The sequence below is a fragment of the Protomyctophum parallelum genome (genome assembly GCF_964188405.1).
Source record: "Protomyctophum parallelum genome assembly, chromosome: 10".
Classification (NCBI taxonomy): domain Eukaryota; kingdom Metazoa; phylum Chordata; class Actinopteri; order Myctophiformes; family Myctophidae; genus Protomyctophum; species Protomyctophum parallelum.
The window spans coordinates 43,102,139-43,118,109 of NC_139704.1; the positions used below are offsets into that span (position 1 = coordinate 43,102,139).

The following is a 15,971-nucleotide window of genomic DNA, read 5'->3' on the forward strand; positions in this document are numbered from 1 at the left end:
CTTTGCTGCCAAGACCTTTTAGCGTCGTTCTGCAAGACGTGAACCGGCCAATCGGCGAGAGGGATGTTTCCCTGTGCTAAGCGATTTCGACGAGGTGCGTCAGTAAACTTGACTGTGAGTGGGCGCAAATTTCAAACCAAAACAGACGATAGGGGGCAGTAGAGGACTGTGTTGTGCTATGGTTGTGCTCTCGACTTGAACTTGTGCCAGGGGAAGCCAGCACCGTAGTGCGGCGCCGGCGGTGTCGCGCACTGAAAATACAATCAAATACATGAGATCTCAGCTCAACTTATAGCTAAGGCCATTCAGTGCGCAACCCCGGCGCGCAAAAGTTATGTTTAAAAATAAATCATCCTTTCTTTCCCCACTGTAGGCCTATAGCTATTATGCGGTACAATGTGTCTCTTTGTTTATTATTAATATTGATTAATCTCTCTCCCGAATGACCTTAATTACACACAAACTGTGTGTGTGTGTGTGTGTGTGTGTGTGTGTGTGTGTGTGTGTGTGTGTGTGTGTGTGTGTGTGTGTGTGTGTGTGTGTGTGTGTGTGTGTGTGTGTGTGTGTGTGTGTGTGTGTGTGTGTGTGTGTGTGTGTGTGTGTGTGTGTTGCAGAATCCAAGTTCAACTCTTAAGTTATTTGATGGCAATCAAGCTGCACCACAATGCTTCTTGGCAATATCAAGGGACATAACTGTTTGGGAATTAAATAAAAAAGAGAAGGGGGGAGGGTCACAGCCAGGCCCACACCAGAGCTAGCCATTGAGCTAGTGTAGGATGTAAAACAGTCTAAACAGAGGACACCATGTCAGGTCATCAATAACTATTGGCACTGCTCCGGGGTACAGATGTTGTCATACAGTAATAGTTCCAACTACCTACTGTATCAACATTGAAATGGCTGGCCATTACTCATAGCCGCCTACTATAGTAAACATACTCATTCAAGGTTCCGCTGTCATCCTGACTCATCCATGTCACTATGGTGATAAATTGCATAAGCCTAATTAGATGATGATTAGATGAAGTAGGCCTCCTAAAACTAGCAAACTTTTGTTAATTGCATGGGCTTCTTTCTGTTCAATCTATTTTGTTTCTACTGGCATATTGTGTTTTTTATATTGCATTCCTTGGCGGCTTAAATTGGCCCCTGTATTGCTGTTGGGCAGCTGTATTTCTAATTGTATTTGTAAATGTATTTGAATTTGAATACATTTGCTATTCTTTTTTTCTTTTTTTTTTACTATCCTGCTGGAAAGGAAGACAGGTAGATTCTCGTGCGGGATAAATCTGAAAAGTTAAGTTAGGGAACAATTATCCACTCTATCAAAAGACAAGCAAACAAGTCACTAGGCCTATTAGGCTAGGCTGCATTCTTTTTGGATTCCAAGTTATATAAATTGTTGACATTTCTATAATGGCCTGATCACATGAAGCCCATAATGTAAGTGTGTCTTTATTACAATCAACTCAGAATATAGTTGATTGGTATGCTTGCAGGACATCAGTGAATAATAACAGATGGCTAAAGCTTTGCAAATGGTTTTATATTGGTATTCTATTGGTATCCTACTATGAGAAGCATTCCAAGATTTCCAACCTTCATGTTGAAACACAATGCAATCCATCTTGTCAGCCTATAATATATGCACACATAAAACACATACTGGCATCAGTATTAATTGGGCTCACAGAGAGATGGTGAATCCAATACTTAGGGGCGATGAGGTAATCCTGTCATGCCCTAGAAGATGACTGATGGTTAGGGCCCAGGGCTTGGCACTCTGGCTGCTATGATTTCATTAATGGGAACACTTTGGGCTTTACAGCTGAATCCACTGCTAAACAAGTACTCTCACACTGAAGAACCACATCACATGTGTGTGTGTGTGTGTGTGTGTGTGTGTGTGTCTTTGCATCAGTTTGCTGTAACATTTTGCTTTCCCCTATCCTTCATAAGGATACCTCCTTTTAATATAGGCCTATGTGAAGCAAAGCAGCACAATCATCGGTGTCAGCGTTATTGTCACATCACAGGTTTACAGAAGTAAAGAGGTGGGTGAAATTCGTTTTTTTTGTGCATCGTTCCCATCGTATCATTATTTCGTAGAATGTGTAACTCTCGTAGAATGTATTTCTCCGCTGTGTAACTCTGAGTGTACAAATGTAACCCATTTGTGTACTCTCAGTCTCAGGCACCTTTTCCACCAAAAATAACTGGTTCTAGAACTGCATGGTTCCGTTCTTTTTTGTTCCAACTTTTAGGGTTCTGAACCAATTCATTTTCAGTGGAAACACTCTGAACTGGTTCAATATTAGTAGGGGAAGAAATAACTGAAACCGTTCAACCCCAGTGGAAAAGGGGCCTCAGAGTTAAATAAGGACTCAGGGTTTTACAGTGTAGAGGTGTCAGTCTGCAATGTGGGAGAAGAACCATGAGGTGGCAGTAGCAGTAAAATATCTCTGCAGTTTTCAGTGTGAGATGGAAGGAAGATTGTACTGTATATAAGACCTTTGATTGACTTTGAGAGGAAAGGTATACATATTTGTAAGTTAAATATACAGCACTTATGTGATCATGTTCTGTTGACAGAAGACAAAATAATGATGTTCATGTCTGGTAGGGCTGCTGTATGTAGTCAATGTGTGATTATAATGCATGCCTGTGGGCTATTTAGCACAGTGGCAGGAAACTATATGCTATTATACAACTATCATGTGATGTATGGAAATGAGTAGGAGACTGAATGGCCAGCGCCCAGCGGTAACTCAAGGCCCCGTAACACTGTAATTCAAATGTTAGATTAAGGGTAGCAGCATTGGACAACAAAACATGGGATTAGAGACCTTTTCTAAATTTGGGGCCTAAACATTGAGGCCATTCAAAGTTTAGAAGAAGAAGTATCTCAAAGTCTTCCAAATGTATATGATCGACATAATCCTGGACTGAGACTTCAATGTGTGTTCATGGAAGGCCCTCATCTGTGGCCTCCATATCCTGGATCAGATCATGCGTTTGGCCCGTTTTCCTGTCTCTGAGGTCAGCCTGTAGGGCCTCTGGTCCAACAAGAACACCAGGCCACTATCAAACCCGTATGAAGGCAATAACAACTAATTCAAACCAGATCCCAATTGACTTTATGTCCCCCTAGTGGCTGTGTACTTGTGTGTGAGCATGGTTAAGCAAATACTATGCACATGCAAAGCAAATATTCAAATATTTAATATCATCCTCGGTGCAGTCAATTTCTGTTTGTTTGTGTGTGTGTGTGTGTGTGTGTGTGTGTGTGTGTGTGTGTGTGTGTGTGTGTGCGTGCATGCGTGTGTGCGTGCGTGCGAGAAAGTGCATAGTGACCTTTTCATTATGTGTCGTTACATGTAAGCACATACAGTATGTTTGTGTTGACATGTACCCCTCTGTGTGTATGTGACTATGTGAGAGAGTGATGATGGGAGATGAGAAAAGTAAAGAGTGCATGTAAATCAAAAGAAACACCTTTATTTGGTTCTCAGTACAGAACACGTAGTCATCAAAACACATGAAAAACTACAGTACTTGAAATAAAAAGGGGAATAAAAAATATTATACAAATCAGATGTGCTCAGAGAACCTTTTTGGTTATTTTAACACAGGACACAGGACAGGCCTCACCAAAACTCAACACAACTCAAAACAAAAGTTAAATGGGAACATTATGCCAATAACCGTCTTTCTATGTTAATCGGTAAACAGTAGTATAGCTTTGATCAAGCCATATGAGAATAAAACGTAAATACACATTGATTAGAAACTTCAACTCTGCAATAGAGTACCTGTACAGTCATTTCTTTCAAGGCAAAGCCAGAACTTTACTGGATGCACGGCACCATTGGTTGCAGGGCCACGGATCATGGCATCGGGTTGGGAGTCACATTAGAGCACCGTACCCCCTACCCCACACAGCCACGCCCTTACAAGGTCCATTGGTGATGAGAAAAACAAATTAACTCCCGCAAATGCGTCCTATTTGGGGTACGGTCAAGGGTCAATCTCCATGGGGATGATGGTGAGAATGGCGTCCTCGTTCCCCCGGCGCACCACCACTCGGAGTGTGCCACCACTTTTTATTGTGTTGCTGACGTCTGTCGCTGAAGATATCCGCTGACCATTCATGGATATGATGACATCATGCTCTTTTAGGCCGCCACTGGAAGGGAGGCAAGGGCAAAGAATCATGAGTTAATAAGAAACAGCATGCAGAGTCAAATCCTCAATGTTAATTTAACTTTGAGAGTGTACAAATGGAACTAAACGGACTGGTTCAATTTGTACACTGTTAAAGTTAAAATAACACATTATAATATTGTACAGTTAGTATGGCTTAAACACATTAAAATCACATATTAAAGGAATTAATTGGACATTTTCTTTCTAAGATTATTATATACAACCATCCACCTCAATACATTTTCAACTTTAAAATTTGCCTTACACATTGCATTATGTTAAATATGGACTCAAGGCAGACTGTTTCACAATTACAAACATTTGACATTAACCATTTGACATACAGTCACCTGCATAAATGGAAAGCAATCTATCAGATGTTCGTTACATCATTGAAGTTTTACATGTCGTTCATTGTATTAAAACTAAAAGGTTGGATAATAAAACAAATAAAACATTTCTTGTGTGTGTTTCTAGCTGTCAAAGTGCAAATATTGTACATCTAAACTATAGTTCTTCAAAAAAGAAAAAATGATCAGTGTTCATTTACCTAACTCTGAGAGTGTACAAATAGAACGTTCATATATGTTCATATATTCAGAACATATTATAACATTCAGGACTCTTCAGTGTAGGGAATAAATATAGGAATGTGTCAATATTCAGTGTAAGCATTGTGGGGCCTCCTTTTAATCAAAAACAGATCTGAATACATTCATATGAAAGAGAGGGGGGGGGAGAGAGAGAGAGAGAGAAGATTTGGTGGAAACTGACCACAATTATGACTCAATGAGAGCAGAGAAAGGGCATGCTGGAAAACATACAAGACTCACTGAGCAAAGACACACTCAAAATAGAAGGCTAGTAAAGTCTACATCACAGCAGGACTAAGGCCGGTTACCAGAAGTGATATCAAAGCCTGACTCCAAACACAACAAGTACTTAATCACAGACACATGCTAAATGAGGCCACCACACCTTTTCCTGCGTTGCTCTCCTTTAACACGACCACAGTTCCACATTCTCTTCATAGCGCTCACCAACTATGTGTCATGTATTAGGCAAGCATGACTAATGCCCACACCTCCAGTGGGACACAGGACCCTCTTTTCTACGTTTGGGCCAAGCTGTACTCGCAAGGGCCAGTACTAACATAATAGCCTAACAGCATGAGATCAAAAGAACATCTCAGGCAACACAATGTAAAGGGAACCAGATAAATGTCATAGTGACTTGTAGAGTCCATACTTGGAGACCATGCTCACAAGGGCTGGGTAAGTACAGTAGGCCCAGGACAACCACAGAGAAGCTAGTTGCCTCCCTCTTTGAGGGCTGGAGGAAATAGCTGAGCTCGGCATCTCTCTAGCCACACTCTGCTGGAGTTGTGGTGGTGGTTGATTGCATTGGGGGGGCTGGGATTGTGGGTGAACTTTTGTTTTGCTAAGACGGTTGTATAAACCTGTGCAAATGTGTGTGTATATTTCTGTGTGTGCATGAAGTGCACACACACAAGAGATGACGGAACTACTGGAACAAAAGACCGTGAAATATATGAGCATATGCCGTGTGAGTGCGCACCGGAGAACAGTGCCGAGTAGGGGCGTTGAGTGAGTGTCTTGTATATTTATACATTCAATACGTGTACAGCGCAAAGTGCCAAACACAATATCCCGTGGCCCAGGACAAGTGAGCGGTAACCTGTCGCCACATTCCACAGAACTCTGCAACCTTCTGACCAAGTTAAGTTTATATTAATTTGTACGCACGCCTTTTGACCGATACATGCAGAAAGGTTGTTCTTACACTGCAGCTGGCGTCTTGGCAATGACCTCCATTACGTAGGCTCCAGATGTGACGTCAGGGAAGTCTCTGTGTCGACTCTTCAGCTCCTTGGCTAACCTAAGACAGACAGGGGAATGGTCAGTGGGTGGTGGGGTACTATAAGACAGAGACAGCGGAATGGTCAGTGGGTGGTGGGGTACTATAAGACAGAGAAAGGGGAATGGTCAGTGGGTGGTGGGGTACTATGAGACAGAGACAGGGGAATGGTCAGTGGGTGGTGGGGTACTATAAAACAGAGACAGGGGAATGGTCAGTGGGTGGTGGGGTACTATGAGACAGAGACAGGGGAATGAATGGTCAGTGGGTGGTGGGGTACTATAAAACAGAGACAGGGGAATGGTCAGTGGGTGGTGGGGTACTATAAAACAGAGACAGGGGAATGGTCAGTGGGTGGTGGGGTACTATAAGACAGAGACAGGGGAATGGTCAGTGGGTGGTGGGGTACTATGAGACAGAGACAGGGGAATGGTCAGTGGGTGGTGGGGTACTATGAGACAGAGACAGGGGAATGGTCAGTGGGTGGTGGGGTACTATGAGACAGAGACAGGGGAACGGTCAGTGGGTGGTGGGGTACTATAAGACAGAGACAGGGGAATGGTCAGTGGGTGGTGGGGTACTATAAGACAGAGACAGGGGAACGGTCAGTGGGTGGTGGGGTACTATAAGACAGAGACAGGGGAATGGTCAGTGGGTGGTGGGGTACTATAAGACAGAGACAGGGGAACGGTCAGTGGGTGGTGGGGTACTATAAGACAGAGACAGGGGAATGGTCAGTGGGTGGTGGGGTACTATAAGACAGAGACAGGGGAACGGTCAGTGGGTGGTGGGGTACTATAAGACAGAGACAGGGGAATGGTCAGTGGGTGGTGGGGTACTATAAGACAGAGACAGGGGAACGGTCAGTGGGTGGTGGGGTACTATAAGACAGAGACAGGGGAATGGTCAGTGGGTGGTGGGGTACTATGAGACAGAGACAGGGGAATGGTCAGTGGGTGGTGGGGTACTATGAAGGATGGTGTGGCCAACCTGGTGATTATTCCAGTCACCAATCAAAGCAAATAGGTCAGTACTGTCAAATGTTAATAGTCCATGAAAGAGTTTAATAATGTGTGACTTCAGCAGTAACCTGAACCTGTGGGCTTCACTAATTGGCTGAGCTTTGCATCACCAATCACCAATATACAGTAAGTGGCAGCTTGTGAGAAATCGTGAGAGAAGCCTGAGACATGTCAGACAACATGCTACTACTGCGACTACTACATTATTCTATTAGTCTTAGTATAGAGCGTCGCAGTCCCTCCCCCTTTCAGAAAAACGAGTGGCCCAGGAAATGAAAACCCAATGCATTCTCCCATAGGCATTTCTTATTTAATTTATTTAAAGACCTTTTAAGCGCCGTATGAAGCCAACTCTTGTCGTGACAAATCATGACAACACACACAATCTTTCGGGCCAAACAAATAATTACAAAGAAGAAAAACAACAAAAAAAGTGTTGTAACGTACCTGGCGTTTTTTTCTAATTTCTAATTCTTTGTTTGGCCCGAAAAAATTTGTGTGTTGTCATGATTTGTCACGACAAGAGTTGGCTTCGTACGGCGCTTAAAAGGTCTTTAAATAAATTTAATAAGAAATGCCTATGGGAGAATGCATTGGGTTTTCATTTCCTGGGCCACTCGTTTTTCTGAAAGGGGGAGGGACTGCGACGCTCTATAGTACAACGGGTGGGCATGTATTCCCGACTTGCATCGTTCCCAACTTGCATGGTGTCCGAGTAAGCAAATAATAATAATAATAATAACAACTCTATATTACAAAATGGTGGAGTGCATTGCGCAACTTACGCTGGAGTGAGAGTCATCATCCTCACACCAATGTACTTCTTTTTAGATCCAGTCCCCGCTAGTAATGGACACAAATAAAATAAGTATTTATTGATTGATTGATTAGTTCATTTACACATTTGAAAACGGTAGGGCAGTACAGTAAAAGGATAAAAAGATACCATATCTATAATATACCGTATATAAAAAGGAGAAAAAAGGATAACACAAAAAGCCATCCGTTGTACTCATTCATCATCATGACATTTTCTAAAACCATTTATATTTTCTTAAATTTATCCTGTATTCAGTATCCTGTATATGAGTTCACTCTCCCAATCAGATAAAATTGGTATCCAACCTGAAAATGTATTTTCTGTTTACTAAAGAGCTGGAGAGCTAGTAATGATTACTAACAGAATATAGAGGTATGAAACAAATTCCATACCCTACATTTAAATAAGTCCTGGATTGTAACTATTCCACTTCGTCCCTCACCTTCCACAGTCTTAACCCATTCTGACCGGGCACCCATTTTGGTGCCAGCATCATGTTATGCTTTAGCTATTTAAAAATAGCAGATCTACAAGCTCATATCGCGCCACCGAGTGGCGCGATACGAGCTTGTAGGTCTGCTATTTTTTGAAAAAAATCGAACAACGACTGACATTTTTTTAATCTGATCTCAGGTCAGAATGGGTTCATCAGACCAGTGTGTGTCCGGCGGAAACCTCGTATGAATCTGATCTCAGGTCAGAATGGGTTAATAACGGTATCATTCTATTGAATCCATATACATAAGGGATTACGACTGCCCTGCACACAATAGAGCTCTATGAAAAGAGTCTTGTAGACAGAGTAGTTTTGGGTTGCTAGACCATACATTAGTCATCCATAAAATTCAACAGGGGAGCTTTTGTAGTACCACATTAGGGGGAAAGAAATATTACTTTGGATCACTCAATAGAGAGAATTGTTTCAGAATGCTGAAATCATGCCCTGGGCACTTTCTCTTCAGGTACACACTCAAAGTGTGTGTGGGTGTGTGTGTGTGTGTGTGTGTGTGTGTGTGTGTGTGTGTGTGTGTGTGTGCGTGTGTGCATGCGTGCGTGCGTGCGTGTGTGTGCATGCATGCTTGCGTTGGTACATGTTCGGATATTGCACATCCTTTACTACCATACCGTGCTGTGTTCCATCACAGAATTTGATAGCCTTGTTTTCCGCTCATTTTATAATCTATCTCCAAGACTTTTACAATTTCAACATCACAAACCCCATATCAAAGAAGTATGTGAAACCACCTCAAAGTCCTGGCCAGGTGCAGGGGTAAGCGGCAGCCGTAAAAATTAAACAAAGACAGTATAACTAGACATATGTTGGAATCATTTGAGGTCATGCCAGGTAAAGATCCATATTCACATGGCAGCCATTTCTTTCTTACCCTAATGGCTTGCAAATAGCTTGCAAATAGCGCATATCAGCGGTATCACCCCCCCCCCCCCCCTGTGAACGTGAAGCAGGGCCTTTCTGGAAAAGGTAAAAATAACTAAAAACACAATAAACCATGAAGGATGACAGCTCTTATACCTCTGGACAGCCGTTCGTAGGACTCTGCCAGGAACTGACGGATCTTGTCCGAGGGGATGGCGAATGAGATGCCTGCCGTCACTTTCAGCGTGTTAATCCCAATCACATCGCCATCCTGAAAGACAACTCAACTTAATGTCTGGTATGCTACCTCACAGGGGGGGCTAATTATGATCACTGATTTGTATCAAGTTACCGTTAAAAATGCTTCCTTGACTGGCAATTAAATAAAATATGTCTCTTACCAGATTGACCAACGGCCCTCCAGAGTTTCCATACTATAAAAGAAAGCAGACACAATGTGAGCATTCACATTGTGTGTCTGCTGGATTGGATATTGTGTTGGTGAATGATATGCTCTGAACCCTCATATTCACATACATTGATGATGGCGTCCGTCTGGATGTAGTCCATGTCCGAGTTGCGCAGGCCCAGCTCCTTGCCCCCTCGCTGGGTGGTGCTGACTATCCCTGTCGTCACTGTGTTCTGGAGGGAGAACGGGCTGCCAATGGCAACAACAAACTCCCCTGGTCTCAGGTCTGCCGAACGGCCCAGCATCAGCACAGGAAGCTTGATCTGGGCACAAGAGGAAGCACAATGGGGACACATTTAGCTGGAACACATTCTAAATATGTATTGCTTCAAATTAAAAAAGGAAAAAATAAAGTATACTGTAGATCTTTATGCCAAGATATTAACTCGGTTGACCACTTCAATATAACATGCAGGTCAGTTGTTAATAGTCTACAGTTCTATTTCTTCATCCAGAACACATAGAAAAGTAGTTACATAACTCTCCCAGTGCCAACGATAGGATTTTCTATGAGTGGTACAACCTGAACCTACACAGTGCCACGTGGCAACTCCCATACAGAAATGCAATTGTCACTATTCCACAGCTGAGTCAAGTAAGATCTGTCATTTGTAAGAACTCAAAATGCAAAATAAAGACCATTGCATGCATATTTGTTTGTTTAAAACTGTAGCCAAGCTAGTGAATCACATAAGCATTCAGTTATGTTGGCAGCTGTACGTTCACAAAAAATAAAACCCACAGATGTTGGAAAACTGACGTTTTCCCAACATTACAAGTATGGTAAATCATGACTAAGAACGGCTGGCTTAACCTAGTTAATGTAGTGGAAACCAAGCTACTGACGGCTCGCCCAGACATACAGAGAAAGGATATATTTATCCATTCGTGGTGAAGGTTTCTGTTTCTGGAGGGAATCATCTCGGCTGTGCTGCCCGCAGTCAGGGCCCACGCGTCGTCACGTCACGTGGGGCCTTGCATGTGTGCGGCCTGTAAACTATAAACTGCACCCGACGCCCCCGACAACAAGCATGCACAATCTCAGAAGAGGGACCTGACGCGTCTGACCCATTCCTGTATCCATTTTGTTTACCCAAAGATATAAATAGGACTGAGGGGGGAGGCTGTGAGGTGAATTGAGACAGTAAGATGAGCTGGCAACGAGAAGCAAGACAAAAGTATCTATGAGAGAGCTATGTGTACGAACTCACAACCTCATATACAGTCCTACGACTTACTGTTTAGATATTTAGCAGACACTCTTACCTAGAGCAACTTACAAAGTGCATGATCAAAAGTAAATGGCATGAACTCTAGTCAACAAATGACAATGTAACTTAAGTAAGTAAATAGATTAAAATAAAACAAGTGGTATGAAGTAAATACAGGATACCAGGAAACAGCAAATCAGTCTAAACATCATGCTTTCTGAAAGAACATAATATGTTCTTATATATATATATATATATATATATACAAATATATATTATATATTTGTGGACAAGCAAACATTATATGAAATGTCTTTCTCTAAATAAATAATAATAAATAAATAAATCAATAAATAAATAAATAATAATGATGATATATCATCAATCATAGAAGGTTAAAAACAGGGTTATCAAAAAAAGTTCAACATGAAAAAGCCTTCCGAAACAGGAACGTTTTCAGGCCTGTTTTAAAAGATTCCACAGTCTGCGGCACTCTCAAGTCCATGGGGAGGCTGTTCCATAGGCGTATATAACAAATAACATACACAAACATAATATGCAATTCTTATTAAACAGCCCTGATTGGGTTAGACTTTAGAGCTTGGTGTAATGTAAACAGGAGCAGTCTTGATCCTGAAGGTGAAGTTATTTTTAGAAGACAACAAAGATAGTGATAGCCAGTAACTGAGGAGGGATTTCAGCTGCATATAATCACCACTCTCTCTCACTCACACACACACACACACACACACACACACACACACACACACACACACACACCCACGTAAGCACACTCCTTAACGGCATGACCATGTGCAGAAACACGCACGCACGCACGCACGCACACACACACACACACAGTTGACAGTTGCCTAGTAAAGGTCCAGGATTTCCTTTTTCTATTCTCGTGGGGATATTTGGAACCACATAAGAGAGTAAAAAATATGGAGCTCAGCCGCATACAAACAAACACACACACACACACGCACGCACGCACGCACACACACACACACACACACACACACACACACACACACACCCCTGACACGGGAGTCTGCAAATCCCCCCAAAGTCTCCCCCTCTGTGTGAGATAAGAACATAACCAGATGGAGAGAGGAAGTAACACACAGCTGAAACGTCAGGTGGATGTGAGTCAGTGGCAAGGAACTGCTGTCAGCCACAGTGAAGGTGAACAGAACAGAAGTGACAGTGTTACAGATATATCAGTGACAGGTAGCTTGGTGGAATGGATAGATGTTTCAGAAATGAAAACTAGTCTGTGCGACCCGGTGAGAGCTAGGTTCTGCATGTGCACATTGTGCACAGTCCTCACCTCACGTCCATCAATATTCAATAATTTCTCTCAATATATCTACTGTACCACAGTAACCACACCTAGCCATCCAACCCATTCACCCATCCATCCATCCATCCACCCATCCACCCATCCATCCATCCATCCATCCATCTAGAATACATAATTATGCTCATCTCACAAAAGAAAATAACAACCTCCATACTCCCTAACTGCCTAAGAATGTACAGGTTAGTTAAAGGTTTCATGACATTCATTTTCATTTATTTTTCGTTTTTATTTGAGGTTTTATGACCTCAATTACACCCAAAAAACTTGTGGTCTGGAGTTTTCTCTGGGGTTTGGAAGCCTCAAAAGGCTGCAATGAAAACAGGCAAAACAGTGAAAACAGTGACATCTGCTGACAAATCCCATTGACATATATGGGATTTTCTGGCTCATACATCACAAACAGCAGGAAAATCACTTGTTTGAGCCAGAAAACCCCAGACTACAGAAAATCTACTGAATGTTAAAAGTTCAGGTTTTTTGGGTGCAATCGAGCTCAGAAAACCTTAAAAAAAAAAAAAAAAATGCCACAATACATCCTATTAACTGACAAAGGTGAAGAGGAAAGGCTAGGTGACTAAACACTAAACAAACTGGACTGATGGACGTTTCTTTAAAAAAAAAATTGTGGACAACCGCTCCAGATATCATGTGGAGGGACATGTGGAAAATAATCCCGCAATGTGAATCTGTCTCCCCAGTCCCTAGACCTCAGGAGTGACTCACTCCTCTATTTAGGAGGATGGTCTGTCGTCTGAACACATCAAACATTTCACCAGACAACGCAGGCCACACTTAACTTAAGAGGTGAGAGAGGGGAACAGCAAACACCACAGATGCAAGTCATAGGAAAAAAAGGCTTGAGCATGCAAAACGAATGAGTTTAACACTGGGTGAAGGCATCTCACGATAGGATGGTCATTCCTGTAAAAAACTTTTGTAGAGTCAGTTAATCGCTTGTCTCTGTGTGTTTTCTAGATGTTCTGTGTGTTTGTGGATATTTCTTATTTATTGGACTTTTTCTCTGCATTCCTATTATAGGACATTTATATCAGGGTATATCTTGTATGTATTTATATATCGGATATTTTATATGCACAAATATCCATATGTGTCACACACTGCAATAGGGCCTATTGTATTGATCCGTTATCATTGCACACTGCCATACTGGTTATGGCTGGTTTCAAGCTACTCATTTATATACAATTAATTTAATCCCAGACAGCAGACAACGTGCACATTTGCACCAAATGTGCCCGCGCACGTGCACGCACATGCACGTATGCTTGAACACACACACACATGACCAAAGAACGGACAAAGCCCTTTGTCCAGCTCTGTGCCAAGTGCCAACAGGCACACGTATACAGAAGCCTATGGAAGAGGGATAGACGCACGCATATATTCTATAGGGGCGGTCTGTGGTGTATTAGGGCAGAGGTTCCCAACCACTGGTACTAGTACCAGTACTTGAGCCCCCCTCTGGTGGTACTCTCTATACCAGGGGTATTCAACTGGCGGACCGCGGTCCGCGACCGTACCGCGGACCACCTCTTTGCGGACCACCCAAAAAATGTAAGTTAATAATATAAATAAGGCCCAGGCGGTGGCGTAACCGTCTGGGCACCCGACTGGTAATCCAGTCGCAGTGTGCTGCGGGTTCGACTCCCGAGCCCGACACGGCCTTTACTGCATGTCATCCCCCCATCTCTCTCCCGTTTCCTGTCAGCCTACTGTCTGTCCCTTCAAAAACCAATAAAAGGCGTAAGCCGCAAAAAATATCTTAAAAAAAAAATAATAATAATATAAATAACATCAGATGGTATACATTTCTCATGTGAAATTGCTGCAAAAATTCTGGCGCGCGCTACGCGCGCAGTGTGGCCTGCCAGGGCGTATAACTCCCGGCCTGATTTGGAGTTCCACTCCGGGCCTGCACTCTGCACCCCATTATTAGTTGGGTGGAAGGGGATCTGATTTGTATAAGCTTGGCTTGACCATACTAAACGGGCATAGAGCCCCGCTCTCCGATGGACGCCGCGCATGGGACCGGACCTCTGTCTTATTCAAAAAAATATTTGTGGACCTTCATCATTTCTAGTTGAGGACCCCTGCTCTATACCACCCTGCTCTGACCACTGGTGCATTGTCCAAATAAATTGTTAATTTAAGTCAAAACAAGGAGGGTTCGCACTGAGATTGGCCGAGTGGCCTGAGTCAAAAACCAAAACCCTTTCTGCTCTGGAGCTTTGGTTCCCAAACCTTTTAGCTCAAGATCCAAAAAGAGGAATTAGATGTTTGCCCGGGACCCAAACTAGTGAAACCGTAGATCTGCAAGCTCAAATTTTCACTTCTTCTTAAAGTTTTCTTTTATTTATGCATGGGAATTATTCAAAAACGTCCCCCATTATTTATGAAATACTTTAGAAAAATATTGGAATTTATTTTAATTGACGTAAAGTTGTGACTCTTTTTGTTTAAACCCTTTTTTATCTTTTGAAATATGTATATATTTTTTAAATGTATATAGGGAAATTGAGATATTTACTCGTAACCAATAAAAATTGGTCCGTGACCCAAATGTGGGTCTCGACCCACTGTTTGAGAAACACTGTTCTAGTCTAGAAGCACTGTAAATGGCTATCTGCTACTGTTAATATTCTGACATTGATATTAGAAAAAAATTTATCAACATTGTAGAGATTAGAGATTTCTGAGAAGTGTATTGTCAATATTTTGAAGATACAAAATACGTAGTCATTTCAAATACATTCTTTGGCACTGGTATTTGTATTTTCTTCTTTTTTTATATATCTGTACAGTATTTTGTAACAACTTTCATTTTTATGTATTCTTGCCCATCCCTTGGTGCAGCCATGTGCTAGCTTTCACCTAGCCTTGTTTAGATAAGAGAAGTGGGCCACCTCATTTAAGGAGAAAGACGTAAACAACTTTGTCCGCTCCCTGCCTTTCAGAAAAACAGTCATTGCGAGCAAGTTTGGTACGTGAGCTCTGGAATTTGCTTTTTATGTTGTTGTTTTTATCACAGAGCTATAGCTCTGCTGCACAGAGAGATTTTGTCACACACACGTCACCAGGATAGCGGGCAAAGAGACTGAGAGATATACAGATAAGCAGGCATGCCGAGGAGAAGCTTCTTTGCATCAAGGAAGGAAGCATCTTAATCTCTCTGAGCATTCTTACCGGGTGCACGGTCGGGAAAATTACTTTACAAACAAATCTCTAAAAGAGAAAAACTAGCACTCAAGGAGCAGTCCTTTAATGAACTTAAGGCCAAGGAGAAGCACACAGGCGGACAGAGAAATGCCCTGAAGGAGTTGCCATAGCAGTCTGCCATTGTTTAATGTTACGGCCTTGGTCATTTGGAAGCTCGTTTAAAAGCCATTACACTAACTACTGCTTTATTACCTCAAGTCAGGTGCAAACTCGGCAGCACTCAAACTGTGATGGTGAACTATTAATTTCTGAGGCACAGAACGCATATGCACGTACTGCACACACATGCCCGTGACAATGGGTTGTCTTGGCATGACCCCCTGAAAAATGTACTGTATAAATTAAGACCCATACACCTGGTATTAGTTAACTATAGCACAAGCACAA

General features: G+C 42.3%; 1 protein-coding gene across 1 annotated transcript in view; it reads right to left on the minus strand.

Annotated features, from left to right (window-relative positions):
- Positions 1-3,478: 3,478 nt before the first annotated feature.
- Positions 3,479-15,971, minus strand: part of LOC310866134 (serine protease HTRA1A-like) — a 34,832-nt gene continuing 22,339 nt past the window's right edge. The window contains exons 4-9 of the mRNA XM_083775536.1: positions 9,839-10,033; positions 9,703-9,735; positions 9,458-9,572; positions 7,892-7,949; positions 6,010-6,105; positions 3,479-4,186 (exon numbers count right to left, since the gene is read on the minus strand). Of these exons, the coding sequence (XP_083631662.1) occupies positions 4,018-4,186; positions 6,010-6,105; positions 7,892-7,949; positions 9,458-9,572; positions 9,703-9,735; positions 9,839-10,033 (666 nt within the window). The 3' untranslated portion in view covers positions 3,479-4,017. The remainder of the gene's footprint in view (positions 4,187-6,009; positions 6,106-7,891; positions 7,950-9,457; positions 9,573-9,702; positions 9,736-9,838; positions 10,034-15,971) is intronic.